Source organism: Tripterygium wilfordii, chromosome 14 (assembly GCF_013401445.1).
Source record: "Tripterygium wilfordii isolate XIE 37 chromosome 14, ASM1340144v1, whole genome shotgun sequence".
Classification (NCBI taxonomy): Eukaryota; Viridiplantae; Streptophyta; class Magnoliopsida; order Celastrales; family Celastraceae; genus Tripterygium; species Tripterygium wilfordii.
The window spans coordinates 2500893-2519626 of record NC_052245.1 but is presented as its reverse complement, the minus strand read 5'-3'; the positions used below and the strand labels follow the sequence as shown (position 1 = coordinate 2519626).

Genomic DNA, 18734 nt, shown 5'->3' with positions numbered 1-18734 from the left:
ATTTTATTGTCTCTCTTTTAATGAGTCAAACATGGGACATAGGATATGGTTGGCCTCCATGTTAACTCCAAAAATGGGTTCCACTTAAACCACACTCACAACTATAAAAAAAAATAAATATTGTGTCTTACCTCTATTACTAAAAAAAAAAGGAAACGAATAGAAAATGCCCTTGAACTTTGACCACTAGGTCGATTGAGCCCCTAAAGTTCATTTCGAGTCAAACATGCCCCTGAACTATGATGAATGATGTTTGTTACCTCTCCGTCACATTTTCCATCCAAATTCGCTTATTTGACCTATTTATCAAAGTACAAGGGCTTAAATGAATCATTTTTGCAAGACATGTGGCGTCCATGTCGACAACATGTAAGGCATTTAATGGAAAATGTGAGAAATGGTAACAAACATTATTCATCATAGTTCAGAGACATGTTTGACCCGAAATAAAGTTTAGGGGCTTAATCGACCCAATGATCAAAGTTCAGGACCTTTTCGATTCTTCTCCTTACCAAAAACTAAGTCATCATTTTACCAATATATGTAACATTTCATTCTCATTCTCAACCACCTCAGCAAAACACGTCTCCAATACATTTTGTTGTCCCCAACAAAAATTCACCATTGCAAGTGCTCTTACTGAGATGCCAAGAGGCAATAATGATAAAGATCCCACCAATAGAGTTAGTATTTCAGTTAGTGCTGAGTTGGACACACGTTCAAGTGAATTCGTGAACCCCACATGATGTATATAAAATCTTTTGGATACAACTTAGCAACCGAGTAGTAGCGTACCTTAGTCTTGATGTACATGAAATCTTATATGTTACTTGAATGAGTTCGAGATATTATAACACTGGTATTTTTTTCAAAGATACGAGGGCCTGAAGAATCAAGGGCCTGGACGGCGACCCATGTTGCCCCACCCCAAGAACGCCCTGGGATGCCAACTGCTGAGATCCTATGCAGTTGGGATAACGGCTGAGATCCTATGCAATTGCTGTTGGGATCCTATGCAACTGATATCCTATCATAACTGATTATTCAATTGTAAAAGATCCATGGCAAAAACAAAAAAACAAAGGCCAAGTATTGTCTCCACAAACAGGAAAGTAAACTGAAATAAGATGATGAAACTGAGAATTTTGGAAGCATAAAGAGCAGTCTTGACTGTAAATATTGCATGTAACAGCACCCTAACAGTCTATCTCTGTCTAATATACTTCTAGACGCAAAATGCATTCCTAAAGATATGTAACTAGAACAAAGAACCAACTCTATACATTGGCTGGGACTATCAGAATCTCCATCAGAAGGAACTCAAGCATCCCATCTCATCTACCTTCGCTTTGGCACGCATAAAGGCCATTTGACAGTATAACAAGTAATGGGGCAACAACATACATGAAAGCAACAGATGGAATATATATGCTTCTCAAGTAGCTGTAGCCTGGGCTGCAGAAGCATCTGCCACAAATGACTCAAAGGATGGTAGGAGCCAACCCTTGTTCTGGGCATATTCTGCGTAAAAACCGTATTTGTCCTTTGCATTTGGAATATCAAGAGCCAGGTCGTCAAGGCCATCCTTGATTCGAGTGAAACCTTTGGTCATCTGATTGATAGTGATCAGTCCTTCATTAAAACACTCTTGCAGCAGATCCAGCATCCTGTCATTCTTCTTCTCCATTGCCATGACTAATGCCTTTTTCACCACCTCGTGGTTGAAGAAAGGCATTCCAATATCGCGGATACACTGACAAGCCTCACTCACAACACCTCCGCTTTCATACTCCTCCAGTAGCTTCTGTATCTTGTCCTTCGCATCCTCCACAGCCCAACCAGTCCCACCTCCCCAACACCTCAGGATCCTCTCGCCAGCATGACGGGCAGCAATGAGGGACCGAGCCATATGCACAGTCTCACTCCCGCTGCAATTTGGTGGCAATTTGCTGCCAATCTCTTCCAGATTCAGTGGGGCCAAGACATCATCAATCACAGCCCTGGCCGAAAATAGAGCAAGTTCATTCGAAGCATCCAGAATATCCAGTGCGGTATCTTCTGCAGATTCCAAAAGCATGACAAAGCCATTAACTATGTCTTCAGTTGAAAAAATCTCAATGTGAAGAGCGGATAGCAGGACAGATGCCATTTCTTTCTCTCTGTTCTTCCTGTCCATGGCAAGGGTAATCAGCTTCTTAAGAAAAATGGAGTTATATTGAGGTGCCCCAAGATCTTCAAGGCCCCTGATGAGTTCAGGAATGTCATCTGAGAGAAAATACTCATGGATTATAGTTACCGCAGCCTCCTTGTACCGCCTCAGCTTCTCATCTTCTACACATGCTTTTCCATCTTCACCAGAATTTGCAAAAGAAACATCAAGCCATCCTTCAGAGATAGCCTTAGGGACAAGCGACTGGAATAAGGTTTTTGCAGATGGGATGTCAAGGGCAAGATCATCCAGGTTCTCTGCTAACCGGGCAAAACCTTTAGCCATTTGACTGGAACTAATTAGGCCCTCCTCAGCTGCTTCTTTCAACAGCTTGATTATAAGTGGCTCTGCTGTTCGAATCTCCATGGCAAGGATCAAAGCTCTCTTTACAACCTCATGATGGAAGAATGAAACTCCTAATTCCCTTATCAACCTACATGCCTCGAATGTATCTCCACTGTCAACGTATTCCCTCAATAGATCAGCAATCTTTTTCTTAACGTCCTCCACTGTTATGTGAGTGCTACCACCCCACTTCCTCTCCACCAGCTCTGCATGGTGAGGAGCTGAGAGATAGCTCTTCTCAGCAGTTTGAATAACTTGAAATCCCTTGGAGGATTCTGGAAGCGTCTTCTTTGCTCTGGCAAGGAAGGCTGGAGGAAGGATGTCATCCACCACAGCACGAGCAAGGAACAAAGCAAGAATGTCAACTGCATCCAATATGTCAACAGCAAGATCATCAGCAGACTCGAGAAGCATGACAAAACCATCCCTAATGTGGGCTGGGTTTATCACATCAGCATACAAAGCTGAAAGCAGAACCGAGGCCATTTCCTTCTCCTGGTCATGCCTGTCCATGGCCCTGGAAACAAGTCGCTTGATAAAGTAGGGATGATATTCACTTGATCCAAGTTCTCTAAGGTCAGATGCTGCCACTTCCACATCACCAGTGCTGAAATACTCCTCTATGAGGGAGACAACAGCTTTCTTGTAATCGTCTAAGGGGTCAGAGATTGTTGACCCGACAAGCTGATAGGGTTCCTGCAAGCAACGATGAAAGGAGAGATACTATTAATATTCAAAATCATTCACAAAATATACATATAGAATACAAGTTCCTAGGGGAAGCAAACCACAGGCAGATGAATCAGATTAATAAGGCAATTACCTCTCCACTGTCATAGTTAGGATCATTGTGGTCAACATGCAATTCACCATCAGTGTCAAGCAGTTTCCCCCATGTCCCCTTGCCACCAGCACCGTCTGTTACATTAGTTAAGAGGAAAGCAGATTAGCAACATGAAAGGGAGAGAAGATTGTTGTTCCAAAGAACCAATGATACTGTCAGATCAAATTTGCACAAGGAACTTATTTCATCACAATTAATCAATCGCAGCATAAAATTGGAAGAATCAGAGAAGGGCCAAGCATAAGATGAATTAACATATTCTTCTGCACACAATCAACAATAATAAGAGTTTTTTTTGTAACATATTATCCCTTCAATGCACAGGTTTAAAAACAAAAAAAGAAGCCCTTCAAGTTAGTCACATACTCAAGACCAGCAGCGGATAAAGAGAGACCCAAATTGTTGTGTTTGAAGTATCTCAAACACCGCATTCATGGGTAGAACATTCCAATAAATATAAAAGCAGCAACACTAGTCTCAATGTTTCACGTGTTTGCAGAGGAAACACTTGCAGAGCAGCAGGTTAATAAAGTAAAACATTTTCCTTAGCTAGACATTAGCTTGCTAAAATAAGAAGGCACAATATGATCTTTCGGCTATGTAAGAACTCACCAGGTTGGTTGGTAATTTAGTTATGTGTACCAGTAAATAAGGAGAGACTTAGCTCATAACCAACCAATCAATCCACCGGATGATTTAAAGCAAAGTTAATACATCCATAAAGGGAAACATGCATATATATTCAGGTAACCATTGATACTACTAACATATCAAGTCGCTTGTAGACTGCGGGTCTGCGGCAATATTGCACAGCTTGTTTGCTCAAAACACAACATAAAAATAAAGAATTCATCACTGCTCAACTCTTAAACTCAAATAGAGAGTAAAATTGAACAAGTTTACAAGTCTTTCCTACGAAATACCCTTTCTCATCCATCCTTTTTCTTCTCAACTTTTGCTCATTAATCATATTTTCACCAGACCTAGTATCAGCTATTTGCACTGCAATTTCTAAGCAGTCAGCACTCTGTAAAAACCAAGCCCCGTCATATACAATTTGGAAGTACATTCAGGCACCATGCCACATCCACACCTGGAAGCTTTATAATTGTTTCAAAGAAATAAAAAAGGTCATAAACGATGAAACATACACAAGCACGACCTAATTGCCATATTACAAAATTACAAATCAACACACTCAAATATAGGAGCCAACTGCATGTTCGAAAAGTAAAGTAGCTAATTAGGCAGTATAGTAATTACTACATCATAAATTGTAAAATGACTACTCATAGAGCAGATTTACTTCTGTTGGCTTCATATGGTATGATGAATCATAAGTTTTATATAAATAAATAAATTCTTTAAAAACATATTCATACCTCTAAAAATATAACTATAAAATAGTTTGGCATATCATACCATTCCTCTCCTCCTCTGCATGATCTTTTTTGCTAAGTTCAGAGTTCATAGTGAAATGGAGAACGAAAATCGGAAATAAATTTGCCAAGCGGTTTCACTCGTGCATATATGATCGCAAGCGGTTTCGCTCGTGCATATATGATCGCATTTCTTTACATTTACTTTTCTTTATGCTTTGATTTGCTTACGAAACCTATTGGCACAAATATTGTTACTTTCGATTATTTATATGTATTAGATAGCATATTGCAGTATCACCTACATGTTGTAATTTCTTTGTCCAACTCCATATGGGTACGTGTATAAACTTAAAATCTACCATTGCTGACACATATCATATTTATTTTAAGTTCTTACAACTACAATTACATCTCTCAGTCAACTTTTTTGTTTGCAAGTATGTCAGTTACGAGCATGAAAAAGACAGGAGAATGGAAAAAAAAAAAAGAAAGGAAAAGAAGACTCTGACCACATACTTGATGCACAATGCATCGCAGCTTAAAAACACCTTAGCTTACACGACCTCCGAAAGATGAGCAATTAATGCACTTTGTTTGGAAAATAGAAAGCTAATTATGCAGTATAGTAATACTTGCGTCTCACCAAAAATATAATCTGTGCACAACTAGAAAAAAATTCAACCACTCATACACAGACCAGAACAAAAAAGACTGAAAATGACTCCAAACACACCAATCTACAGAAAACAAAAATCAAATGTGCATTCAGAAAGACAATTCAACACATCATCATCGTCATCATTATCATCCCAAAACCTTTATCCCAAACTCTGTAAGCGATGGCTACATAAATCATCTGAGAAATTGGTGTGAATCTATTCGCGTCCAAAAGCTACACTCTACTAATCCTACTTGCATTCATATCTTGGTCTCCCTCCTCACTATATTAATCACCACGTATATTGCGCATGCTAATCCATTTTTAGCCAATTTTCTCGATCAAATAATTTCATTTTTTATCCTATCATGCACAACATCAACTGTGCATATGCCTTTGGCCCGAAGGAAGAGCAGACTAGTGTGGAGTGGAGGATGATCCTCAGGACAATGGTACTCCTCCTCTGGCAGGCTGTACAATAAGCACCTACGACATAATTGTTCCTGTTTTCAGGATTACCTATCAATAATCAATATGATCTCAAATATATAGCTACCATCTCTTCAGGTGGAAGGAAATAAGCATGATGGAGTGAAGTATGGCATTAAGTTCGTCCTTTGGTCAACATCCACAGTTCTTTATAGAGTCCAGGTATGACAGCAAGGAGCATGGAAAAAAAGAATTTCAATAACTCCAAAATGCACAACAAAGAAAGCATGAAATAAATCAATAAGAAAAGCAATTAAACTTATTGAATAACCTGCCAATACCATATAAATAATAGATCAAACAATTAAAGAAGCAAGGAAACTCGAATAGAACCAAATCTTTCACTATATGGCAACCCAGATAACCACCATGTCTTTGAAACTGAATAATCTAGCAAAAAGTGGTTATCATCAGGAGAGTACCAAACAGACTCACCCTTCTTCACTCTTACAACTTTTCCTGAGTGAGACCGGCGAACATGCCTCACAGCAATCCCAGCAGTTGGTGCCTTGCCAGCAGCAGAAACTTTTAATGGATGCTCAGAGAGCAAAGATGTCGGGGATTTTGGGGATGATGAGAGACTCTCTACGTTCTGGCTAGCTATCTTCAGTACTTCCCTCTGCTCATCCGTCAGAAATCCCTCCCCCGAAGCCATTTACAACCAACAATTCAATATATACTGACTGAAATAAAGAACACACGATTAACACCCGTACAAGAACCACGAAGCACCAGCAGCATCAACTATATACGAAAATTTACTTTCCTTTCCTTTCTCAACAATACTGAACGTATCTCCAACAGATAATATTAATAATTAAAAATTGCTGAATACATACTCCATCAAATTATTAAATCAATAAAAAAAAGTGAAACCCACACCACAAACAAACAGGAAAAGCATAAAACAGAGAGAGCATTACGCGATAAATCAAAAAGAAACACTCTTTCGGTTTATTTCATGCGTTTCATAACGTGAAAGTTCATGTGTTCTTTCTTTACAACTAAAATCAAAAGCAAAAGCAAGACCTAAGAGTTCATTAACATTGCAAGAAAATCCAAATTATAAACAAAAACAAAGAAGAAGAAGAAGAAGAAAGAAAACCTCTCTATATTGTATACTAGAAGAGGCGATTGAATCTGAAACCCGAATCCAAGTCCTCTGTGCTTGGCCCGGATCTCCAAATGCCAACTACGGTCGGACTAGCACTTGAAAACACGAACCAAAAGGTAAAGAAGATCCAATCGCGAATATCCGAGTGATCTCTATCTCAATCCAGAGTGCGAGAAAGAGAAACGGATTAGATGAGAACGAAAGTGAAGAAGAGGGGATTAATACATATAGGGAGGCTACGGTTACGAGTACACGTCATTGGGGGTGTTTTCAGTATATCATCGTACACGTGGCATTGAGCCTGAAGACAGAGGACAGTCACACTACAAGACAACCGTTTTAGGGTTTTGGTTAATCAGTAGCTAATTACAAAATTGCCCCTCTTGGATTTTTGTGTAATTTAAGCTCCTTTGCTGGATAATTTTGAAAATAGCATATTTATTGTGATATATATATATCATAATGTGGATGATAATTATCTACATACTATTTACTTTACACATCATTGTCAAGTGTCAATATGATGTACATGTGTAAGTAATATATGAAGGTAAACGATGTATATATATTGTAAAAGCTATTTTGCATGGGGGTGGAAGAGAGACAAGAAAGAAACACTTCTGATTGTATCTATATCTCTATATCTCATTCTATATAGTTCATAACACGTTATCAGCACGAAGCTCTACCTGATCAAGATCCGTACGTAAGCATTCCAATAGTCAATATTGTTCTTCTAAGTGGTAAGTATAACTATCCTATTACTATCATGTCCAACCTCATAAAACTTGAGTTCTTGCCTCTTGATGTGTCTGGTGAAAATTACTTATCATGGTGTGATGATATTGAAACTCATTTTGTGGCTTCAAATCTTAGCAAGACTATTACAGATGGAAGTCATGAATCTCCCCAAGACCGGGCTAAGGCACTAATCTTTCTACGCCGTCGCCTTCATGAAGAATTGAAATCTGAATATCTTTCAGTTAAAAATCCACTTGACTTGTGGAAGAATTTGAAGGAGTGATATGAGCACCAGAAGTGTGTAATCCTCCCAAATACTCAGTTTCAGTGGACTAATCTGAGATTACAAGATTTCAAAATTGTTCGTGAATACAATTATGCTATGTTCAGAATCACTACACGGCTGAAATTGTGTGGTATTACTATTACAGAAAATGATATGTTGGAAAAAACATATACTACTTTTCATCCTTCGAATATGCTCCTGATGCAGCAATATCTAGGACAAAAGTTTACTAAATATGCAGAATTGATTTCATGTCTTCTGTTAGCAGAACAGAATAATGAACTTCTATTGAAAAATCACCAGTCACGTCCTACTGGAGCTGTTCCATTCCCTGAAGCGAACGCAGTTATGTACAATGGACGTGGACGTGGACGTGGAGGTAGACGTGGACGTGGAGGTAGACGTGGACGAGGTAGAAGTCGTTGGCATTATCGTTATGATCGTGGGAATTTTTCTAATACCCACAATGCGCTAAACCACCAAAAGAAATTTGATAAATTTGAATCAAAGCAATCAAATCCTGAAGATTTACCAAATAAGTCCCAGAAGGATAAGGAAGATATATGTTATAGATGTGGTGGTTCGGGGCACTGGTCACGTACTTGTCATACACCTCAGCATTTGATTAAACTTTATCAAGAGTCAATCAAAGGGAAAGGCAAAATGGTGGAAACCAATTTTGCAGACAAGATAGTGGAATCCAATTGTGCAGACTTTAATAATGACATTGAGTTAAATGATTTAACTCATCTTGATATGGCTCATTTCTTTGATAACGCTGAGGAGAATGTTGACCTTCTAGTTGGGGATGGATCTACGCAGATGGATTGAAGTTACTTTGTTTAAAAGTTTAAGTTTTCTGTATTTCATGTAAATATTATAATAATGTAAGATAAGTCTTAAAGCATAAAGCTTGTATATACAAAATATGTAAATAATAGTTGTGTAATTATCTTTCATCTTTATATGAACATATTAAATAATATATGTGATATTTTCATATTTTAGAATCATGGATCTCACCACTACATTGGATGATAGCATTTTGAGTAATGAAGATGGATGTTTAATAGATAGTGCAACCACTCACACTATCATTCGACATGAAAAATATTTCTTACAATTAACATTTCTTGAAGCAAATGTTAACACTATCTCAGGCACTTCTAAATTAATTAAAGGCTCTGGAAGAGCTAATATTGTGTTACCTCAAGGAACAAAGATTTATATTGAAGATGCATTATATTCCCCCAGATCAAAAAGGAATTTGCTCAGTTTTAAGGATATTCACCGAAATGGATATCACATTGAGTCTGGTAGGGAAAACAATATAGATTATCTATATATTACTTCAACTGTCTTAGGCCAGAAGCTCGTGATAGAAAAGTGTGCATCTTTATCTTCATGTTTATATTATACAAGTATAAAATGGATTGAAACACATACTGTAGCCTACCAGAAGTGGCAACAAAAGTATTTTGATTCGAAGGAATCTATACTATGGCATAATCGTCTCGGTCATCCAGGTTCCACTATGATACGTAGAATAATTGAAAATACAAGTGGACACCCACTACAAAACCAAAAGTTTTATATACCTAATGACTATATATGTACTGCGTGTTCAAAAGGAAAATTAATTATGAGACCATCCAACCTGAAGATTGGCATGGAAACTCCTAGTTTTCTACAACGTATACAAGGTGATATATGTGGACCTATTCATCCTTCATGTGGACCATTTCGGTATTTCATGGTTTTAATAGATGCATCATCTAGATGGTCACATGTTTGTTTACTTTCTACTCGTAATGTTGCATTTGCTAGGTTACTAGCTCAAATCATTCGTTTACGTGCACAATTCCCAGATTATCCCATTAAGTCAATACGACTGGATAATGCTGGTGAATTTACTTCTCAAACTTTTAATGATTTTTGCATGTCACTTGGAATTGATGTTGAGCATCCTGTTGCTCATGTTCATACACAAAATGGTTTAGCAGAATCTTTAATAAAACGCTTACAATTAATTGCTAAACCACTACTCATGAAAAGTAAACTACCTGTTGTTGCTTGGGGACATGCTATTTTACATGCAGCATCTTTAATTCGAATTCGACCTTCTGCATATCATACATATTCACCTTTACAATTAGTGTTAGGTTATCAACCTAATATTTCTCATTTACGTGTTTTTGGATGTGCTGTTTATGTTCCTATTTCACCTCCGCAACGTACTAAAATGGGACCACAACGTCATCTTGGTATTTATGTTGGTTTTGACTCACCTTCTATTATTAGATATCTTGAACCATTGACAGGTGAGATTTTCAAAGCTCGATTTGTTGATTGTCATTTTGATGAATCAGTTTTCCCTCCTTTAGGTAAAGAGAATTTTCAAGCATATAAACATAAAGAGATTGATTGGAATACCTTCACACAAGCTCATTTTGATCCTCGTACCAAACAGTGTGAACATGAGGTACAAAGGATTGTGCATTTGCAAGGTATAGCTAACCAATTACCTGATGTTTTTACTGATACATCAAAAGTGTTACAATCACATGTTCCAGCTAAAAATGCACTAGCACGTATTAACGTCCCAGATGGACAAATAGAACATAATGAGATACAACCATGTCAGAAACGTGGAAGACCAATAGGTGCGAAAGATAGATTTCCTCGGAAGAGAAATGCACATGTGTCCACTAAACCTCTTGACGAGGATGCACTAGCAAAGCTAGCTCCTGAAGAGTTTATTCCAGCAAAATCTATATCCCAACATTCAACACAAGAAGTAGTACCTTCTGACAAGGTACCAATATCTGAAAATAATTATAATGAGTGCTCTATGCATCATGATGAAAGTTGGGATAGACGACAAATTATCATAAATGATATTTTTGCATATGAAATTGCGGTTGACATTACCAATGGTAATGAGGATCCTGAACCTCAATCCATCAATGAATGTCAACGTAGACATGATTGGCTGAAATGGAAAGATGCCATCACAGCAGAATTAAATTCTCTAGAGAAAAGAAAAGTTTTTGGACCAATAGTCCGGACACCAAAAGATGTTCAACCCGTTGGATATAAATGGATATTTGTGCGCAAACGAAATGAAAAGAATGAAATCACAAGATATAAAGCAAGACTTGTGGCACAAGGTTTCTCGCAGAAGCCAGGCATTGACTACGAAGAAACATATTCTCCTGTTATGGATGGAATCACGTTTCGATTTCTAATTGGTTTAGCTGTTACTAAACGATTAGATATACGACTAATGGACGTAGTCACAGCATATTTATATGGCTCGTTAGATGCTGAAATATATATGAAAATCCCTGATGGTTTTAAATTGCCAGAAACAAAACCAAAGGAGTTATATTCCATTAAACTTCAACGATCGCTATATGGATTAAAACAATCTGGACGTATGTGGTATAACAGACTCACAGAATATCTTGTTAAACAAGGATATGTACATGATTTAATTTGTCCTTGTGTTTTTATTAAAAAGACAGAGTCTGGCTTTGCAATAATTGCTGTCTACGTTGATGATCTTAATTTAATTGGAACTCCTGAAGAGCTCACTCACGCCGCTAATCACTTAAAAGCAGAATTTGAAATGAAAGACCTTGGAAAGACTAGATACTGTCTTGGTCTACAGATTGAGCATCTGTCTAATGGTGTTTTTATCCATCAATCAAATTATACCCAGAAGGTATTACGACAATTTTATATGGATAAAACTCACTCCTTAAGTTCTCCTATGGTGGTACGTTCACTTGATATTAAAAAAGATCCATTCCGACCTGCAGATAAGGAAGAACCATTACTTGGTCCAGAAGTACCCTATTTAAGTGCTATTGGTTCTTTGATGTATCTTGCTAACAATACACGTCCTGATATTTCATTCTCTGTTAATTTATTGGCAAGATATAGTTCTGCTCCTACTCGACGACATTGGAATGGAATCAAGCATATTCTACGATATTTACAAGGAACTGTGGATTTAGGCTTATATTATTCCTTTGATTCTAAGCCTGAATTAATAGGATATGCTGATGCTGGATATCTATCTGATCCTCATAATGCGAAATCCCAAAATGGTTATGTTTTCCTCTATGGAAACACAGCCATTTCTTGGAAATCTATGAAACAGACGCTTACAGCTACTTCTTCAAATCATGCTGAGATCATAGCTCTTTATGAAGCTGGTAGAGAAGCTATGTCACTACGACGAATGACTTGGTATATTCAAAAAAATTGTGGACTTCCATTGATCACAGATACTCCGACAGTAATATATGAAGATAATGCTGCTTGTATAGCACAACTCCAAGGTGGCTATATTAAAGGTAACAATATTAAGCACATTTCTCCAAAGTTTTTCTATACACATGATCTCCAAAAGAAAACAAGACAAGTAGATGTCCAGCAGATCCGTTCTTGTAATAACCTAGCAGATTTATTCACTAAAGCCCTGCCATCGACAACATTCAAGAAGTTGACACACAATATTGGTATGCGCCATCTCAAAGAACTTTCCTGAAGAAAGTTATATATCAATCAGGGGGAGTAATCACCACATTCTGGATAGTACTCTTTTTCCTTTGCTCAACGTTTTTATCCCACAGGGTTTTTCGTTGATAAGGTTTTAATGAGGCTATTCTATCCCACATGGATCCAAGTCAGACATAAGAAGGATGTACTCTTTTCCTTCACTAAGGTTTTTATCCCACTGGGTTTTTCCTTAGTAAGGTTTTTAACGAGGCATATTTATCTTATGTTAATGATCATCCAAGGGGGAGTATTGTGATATATATATATCATAATGTGGATGATAATTATCTACATACTATTTACTTTACACATCATTGCCAAGTGTCAATATGATGTACATGTGTAAGTAATATATGAAGGTAAACGATGTATATATATTGTAAAAGCTATTTTGCATGGGGGTGGAAGAGAGACAAGAAAGAAACACTTCTGATTGTATCTATATCTCTATATCTCATTCTATATAGTTCATAACAGATAGGTCATTGTTGCCCACCAAGTATTACTAAACTCAACAATACTCTCCCTCATGTTTGGCTATAACAGAAACTCCTGAATTTAGAGTCACCTGTCTTTCCGCTCTAATTCCAACAATGCATTTCTAAAACGGCGAAAGCCGAATTGCTTGACGTTACATATTAGAACTCATTAAAGCTCGATTCGTGTCATGGTACTAAACAGAGAGAATAAAACCCACAACTATACAATTACTAAATGAAATCGCCAAAGGGTAAATGACAAAGTATTAAAGTTTAACCACCAAATTTTCACTATCACATATTTTTATTTGGAGGAAAAGAAAAGCAAGAAATGTCAGCAGTAATCACTAATTTACTTGATGTATATCCCTTGAGCAACAAGACTAACCAAAATTTGGACGGTCTCTTCATCAATAAAATACCTCAAGGGTATCAAGATAGCAAAAAAACAGTAAAATAAATCTCTCCTAACTACCTTTTGCCTTTGTTTTAGTACCATGAAACAGTAAAAAAAAGAGCGACAACAAAAAGAGCAAAAGAAAAATGCCGCAAAACCCAGTATATGGATTTAACTATCAATATAGCATATTAAGCAGCAGATTTAAATTCCAAACAGATCACTCTTTTAGCTTTTCTCCCTTCCAGGCAACTTTTGCCTCTCTTTCCACCTTCAATTGCTTGCCAATTCCGACTCCCCACAATGCCTCCTTCGTCAAGTTTTCTCAATATTCTTTCCTGCCTCTTTCCATCTCTCTACAATTCAAGGAAGCTTTGATTCTTCAAGTTATATATATATATACACATAAAACTTGGTGATGAGACTTCAATTCTTCTTTGTTACTACGCCATTGGTGCATATTGTTCTTATAGAAGAAGGGAGTCCAGAACACCATATTACAGTTGCAGATTGGAAACATGGGTTCAAGAGTTATTCAGCATTTAGCATTCCTCTTGTATCTTGTTCTCAGTTCAGGTGATTTTCATCCTATTTCGAAGTTTTCGGTTCTTGTTGTATTCAAAATCAAGAATTCTACTGCTGAATCTTGCATAAAGCTGTAAAAATTGTCTTCTACATGGAAGAAAAATAGAAAGGAAATCAAGAACGTTTAGTAAAAATAACATATGCTAAGGTACTAGAACCTGCTAAAATATGCCCACAAAAAGGTTTTCTAGCCAGCAGAGTTCTTTTATATCTAGGTGTCCCCATAGATCCAATGAAATCGAACCAATCTACGCTAAAAAATTCGACAAATATGGTGGACAAAGAATCTCTGCCTGAAACTCTCTAAGATGTGCATACATGCATCCACACATGAATGAAAAGCATTTAAATGCACGAGCCTCATTTTTTTTCTGTCATTTGTTTTTCTCTGGCAGCATAATTCTCATTATCTATTATGTGCCATGAATGACTATGGGTTTAGCATGATCATGCATCATTAATGAAAGCTTAACAACCTCTTCAGGAAAGGGAAAAAAAAAAAAAAAAAAAAAAGAAGAAGAAGAGAAGAAAAAGAAACGTTACTCATCCTGCTTTGGACTTCTTCAGGTTCAATTGTTGCAGAGAAACCGCCTCCAGAAGCAGTTCATGAGCTTGTGGGAAATCAAGAGAAGCAGATGTTCTTCTCATCTTCAGTGTCAACTACCCAGTTCGATACAACTCCTGGAACACTTCCTCTTGTTAACCCAACCCCCCCAGGTACAACTCCGGGGGTGAACCCAACCCCGCCGACACCAATCATAACCGGGCCAATTATAACTCCTCCAACCCCAATGACAATGACTCCCCCAACAATGACTCCCCCGACAACGACTCCGGCTTCATCAGGTGGCTCATGGTGTATTGCAAGCCCAAATGCTTCACCAACTGCATTACAGGTTGCTCTCGACTATGCTTGCGGCTATGGTGGTGCAGACTGTTCACCAATTCAAACAGGCGCAAGCTGTTACAATCCAAATACACTTCGTGATCACACTTCTTATGCCTTCAACAACTATTACCAGAAGCACCAATCGCCAACTAGCTGTGTTTTTGGAGGGACAGCCCAACTTACCAACACTGACCCAAGTAAGAATTCACGACCATCACAGATCAAAATTCTCTGACTAATTCTCATACCCTCACCCTTTTCCTACAGTGAATATTATCCTCCCATTTTCATCATCAATATGCATACTCGAATATTATAATTATATATGATTAGCACTAAACTCTTCCTCATGAATCATTACAGGTAGTGGGAGCTGTCACTATGCATCATCTCCCACAACACCATCTATAACACCACCATCTATAACTGCACCCCAGCCACCAAGGTAGAATTTCATCTTCGTGTCCAATTTTCTTGTAGGGGAAGCTTTGGGGAAAGGGAACTTGAACCTCTAACCTCATGGCCAGGGTGGCAAAATTGCTACAACTTCTACATTAGTGAAACTAAGAATCTTTTTTGCTTTTGCAAATGCAGCATAAGTTCACCAGCTAACCCAACTCCGACAATGACACCCCCATTCACAACCACACCTGGTGGACAGACAGTTTATGGTGTGCCAGAACCAACCGGACTTCCCAGCTCAGCCATCAATGTTTCATTTGGTAATCTCCTACTCACAACATGTCTGGTGGGATTGCTTTTAACCGTAAATTATCTCTAAGAAGATGGAAATCAAATCTGCGCACTTTCCATTATGAGATGGCTATTTCTACGATGCCACAGCATAATAGCAAACATCTTTTCAGCATGCAGAATCGACAATGAGATGTTATCTCCAGGCTTTATACTCACCCTAACATCTATTGCTGTACTGATTCAAATCAGCCCCTAATAACAGGGCATGGAATTGGAAGCAGAGTTATTCAACAGATATGACCACAAATCAATCTATTCTCTCCATTTTGGTACATTTAGCGTAGACAAAAGAAGGAATTCCGAAAATAGACTCCTTTCCATGAGCTTGGATCGAAGACGGAAATGAGTAGTGCAGGAGCAGGAACAGAATCATCTACGTAGGCGCATCAGTTGAAAGGGAATCAAATAGGAAATCAAGCCGAGCATAGAATCTGTTAGGTTCTAGTACTTGTAAACACATCAAAATAGTAACTTCCTTTTGCAGTTGTAGTAGAATAAATCATTCGATGCTTTAGTAACTCCTCTTTCCAGAAAAGAAACGTTTAGTTTGAATTAATGGGTTCATTAATTAATTTATTGACTAACATCAGCAGTGTTTTAAAAGGCGGGTTCGGAAACTGAGGCGCTTGACTTATTTGAGGCGAGGCGTAAGCCTCGAGGGGTAACGAGGCGTAAGCCTCGGTAAGAATCAACAAAAAAACCTATATGCTTAATCTAAAATGTACATGTACACATTCAAATAATATAATCATATCAATTTATCAATTTATGAAGACATAACTCCATCCATCATCAATTCAAGTGATCAGCAGAGAAACTTGGAGTTGGACGCAGAATTAGAGAGAAAGTCTAATTGAATAAAGTCTTCAAGAATCAAAATAAATCAATTACTTCCAGCCATTCTCAATATGCTAAAGCTACATGTCTAAAACTAGTGGGTGTTGTGTGGATGACAGGATTTGAAATCTGTCAAAATTATCACCGCAAGTATCTTATATACTAAACGAACATTTTTTTTCATTCTAGTTATCCTATGAAAGATGGAACTCCTCCAAGCCAGCTTCACATGCTTGCTTTGCAAATATTAGCAAGAATAATAAGAAAACAGAATCAATCAAGATCTGAAGACTGAAAATCGTACCTTCTATTCAAGATGTAGGGCACAAGTCGCACAACACCAACAGAGAGTTAGAGAGAGAGAGAGTATGTATGAAGCTGAAAATCGATTCGATTCCTTGGACGATTTGTTTGTTAGAGAGAGAGAGAGTCTTCAAGAATTTGTCTCAAGAATCGTCGTCCTCGGTTGGAATGGCCTCGCTGGGTTGTTTGTGTTTTTGTTCTTTGTGGGCGTTGCTTTTGATAAATTGTGGTGTGTCAACAATTACGCCTCATATGCCTCGAGGCGTACGCCTCACAGGCCATTATCAAGGGCGTACGCCCGGAGGCAGCTCGAAGGCGCCTCGCCTTGAGGCGCGCCTCAGGGCGTACGCCCTTACATCAGTTCTAAAAACTTTCTCGAATACTATATTAACTGCAAGTTTTAACCTATCTGAGAGCATAGGAAAGTAAGTAGAAGCTAGGATTTGTATGGAGTAAGGAACAATATATGTAAATATATGAACAACATATTTCAAATAAATATGTAAGAAAAGGCAACAGAAATCTTATACATCCTTGTATTGCCTGCCCAAGAAAAGTGCTGGTAAGCTAAATATGTTGTTATCATCAATAAAATAATAGCACCTTCTTGGGTACCCCTGTCAGCAAAAAGTACCAAGAAAAATAAAACGTCTGAAAACAGATGTAATAGTTTCAATTTATCATCCGACATTGTGTGCATCTACTTACCTTAGTTCATAACGGATAAGGTGCGACAATCACCAGAAGTAGTACTGTAAATGGTAACTCAAGTTCACCTGCAAAAAAGAAATCCAGATACAGGAAATTGAAAATTTAATGTCTCACAATCAACCACAATATGGATTAGGACAAGCTGGCAATATAGAATTTGATAACAAAGCCTACCAGGAATGAAGAAGAGGAGCCGGACAAGAAGGGCCAAGAATGCACTCCAAACACCATATTCACCCCCTGCAAATCACACCTAATATAACCTAGGGTTTCACAAGGAGCGCTTGTAGATGCTTTTTGAAAGCAAGTCAGGCATGAGGCAAATCAACATTTCTTTTTCTTCTTTCTCCAAATCGATGAAACAGAATGACAAAACACATGGAACAGAACACTGAAATTGTTACCTAATCCAGGATATGACACTAGCCAGTGCTTGTAGAGCAAATAATGGGACTACAACAAGAAATTCATTTATATGTGATATGTCCATCACATTAAGCTCCATGGATTGTACAGGGAACAGATGGTTTCGCCAGTAACATAACAACATAAGACCATTCAGTGAAAATAAAAAAAAAATGTTATAGCAATCGCAGTTCAAAGTGACACATACGTATCTAATCACACCATCATATGCACACGAGCGTGAAATGCTTCAAAAGAGAGAGGCATACGCAGAAGAAATTGTTGAGATCCACCGGAGAGCAGTGAGAAGTGCAGCGTAACAAACCGCACCGAATCCTCTCATGATATTCTTCTTCTATTCCATTCTCAGTACTCCTCTGTCACTAATCGAAGTTCTGACGGAAAAGAACAATTTGAAAGAATTAAATTTCATAAAAATCAAATGAACTCTGTTAATTTGACTACAAGAGTGATTCATAATACCTGAGAGGATTAAAGCAGCAGAGAGAGCTTGAGGTGCGGACTGCGACGCTGACGAACTGAAGCTTAGCGTGGTGAGAGAGATAGGCTGCTTCTTCTTGTTGTGATTGTAGGAAGAGAGAGGCGGTGCCGATGGAAAAGTGGGACCCCGTATTAAATTTGGCTGATTCGGAGATGCTGAGACACGTGGCAGATGATTTTTTAAAAAATGTTTAGGCTAGTGGCGTAACGAGCGTTCACGATTCCATGGCGGAT

At 38.0% G+C, this 18734-nt stretch overlaps 3 protein-coding genes and 1 long non-coding RNA gene across 5 annotated transcripts; 2 read left to right on the top strand and 2 right to left on the bottom strand.

Annotated features, from left to right (window-relative positions):
* Positions 1 to 1128: 1128 nt before the first annotated feature.
* On the bottom strand, positions 1129 to 7269 carry LOC120014050 (MA3 DOMAIN-CONTAINING TRANSLATION REGULATORY FACTOR 1-like). Its single transcript, XM_038865974.1, has 4 exons — positions 7033 to 7269; positions 6363 to 6610; positions 3378 to 3472; positions 1129 to 3250 (listed from the first exon to the last, which is right to left on the bottom strand). The coding sequence occupies exons 2-4, from the start codon at positions 6580 to 6582 to the stop codon at positions 1436 to 1438; spliced, it is 2130 nt and encodes a 709-aa protein (XP_038721902.1). The 5' UTR covers positions 6583 to 6610; positions 7033 to 7269; the 3' UTR covers positions 1129 to 1435.
* Positions 7270 to 7810: 541 nt separating this feature from the next.
* LOC120014083 lies at positions 7811 to 8899 on the top strand. The gene is made up of 2 exons (XM_038866009.1): positions 7811 to 8061; positions 8173 to 8899. Exons 1-2 carry the CDS (start codon positions 7811 to 7813, stop codon positions 8897 to 8899), a joined length of 978 nt encoding a protein of 325 aa, XP_038721937.1.
* A 4544-nt stretch (positions 8900 to 13443) lies between these two features.
* LOC120014554 (PLASMODESMATA CALLOSE-BINDING PROTEIN 3-like) lies at positions 13444 to 16345 on the top strand. Its single transcript, XM_038866536.1, has 5 exons — positions 13444 to 14089; positions 14666 to 15184; positions 15351 to 15432; positions 15582 to 15709; positions 15854 to 16345. Exons 1-5 carry the CDS (start codon positions 14032 to 14034, stop codon positions 15937 to 15939), a joined length of 873 nt encoding a protein of 290 aa, XP_038722464.1. The 5' UTR covers positions 13444 to 14031; the 3' UTR covers positions 15940 to 16345.
* Positions 16346 to 17256: 911 nt separating this feature from the next.
* Positions 17257 to 18730, bottom strand: LOC120014555. Of its 2 annotated transcripts, XR_005471576.1 has the most exons (5): positions 18483 to 18730; positions 17999 to 18394; positions 17769 to 17834; positions 17592 to 17659; positions 17257 to 17500 (listed from the first exon to the last, which is right to left on the bottom strand). It is a non-coding gene; the product is annotated as an uncharacterized LOC120014555 (long non-coding RNA). The 2 variants fall into 2 exon arrangements; XR_005471575.1 differs by having other exon boundaries at positions 17769 to 18394.
* Positions 18731 to 18734: the final 4 nt, after the last annotated feature.

What these genes read in the sequence shown, in the direction of transcription:
- LOC120014554 (XM_038866536.1), top strand. Translation starts at nt 14,032, where the DNA reads ATGGGTTCAAGAGTTATTCAGCATTTAGCATTCCTCTTGTATCTTGTT. An exon ending in ACTTACCAACACTGACCCAA is followed by an intron (nt 15,185 to 15,350) that starts GTAAGAATTCAC and finishes GAATCATTACAG; the next exon opens with GTAGTGGGAGCTGTCACTAT. An exon ending in ACTGCACCCCAGCCACCAAG is followed by an intron (nt 15,433 to 15,581) that starts GTAGAATTTCAT and finishes TTGCAAATGCAG; the next exon opens with CATAAGTTCACCAGCTAACC.
- LOC120014050 (XM_038865974.1), bottom strand. Translation starts at nt 6,582, where the DNA reads ATGGCTTCGGGGGAGGGATTTCTGACGGATGAGCAGAGGGAAGTACTG. An exon ending in AGTTGTAAGAGTGAAGAAGG is followed by an intron (nt 3,473 to 6,362) that starts GTGAGTCTGTTT and finishes CTAATGTAACAG; the next exon opens with ACGGTGCTGGTGGCAAGGGG. An exon ending in CTAACTATGACAGTGGAGAG is followed by an intron (nt 3,251 to 3,377) that starts GTAATTGCCTTA and finishes CGTTGCTTGCAG; the next exon opens with GAACCCTATCAGCTTGTCGG.
- LOC120014083 (XM_038866009.1), top strand. Translation starts at nt 7,811, where the DNA reads ATGTCCAACCTCATAAAACTTGAGTTCTTGCCTCTTGATGTGTCTGGT. An exon ending in TTGTGGAAGAATTTGAAGGA is followed by an intron (nt 8,062 to 8,172) that starts GTGATATGAGCA and finishes TGCTATGTTCAG; the next exon opens with AATCACTACACGGCTGAAAT.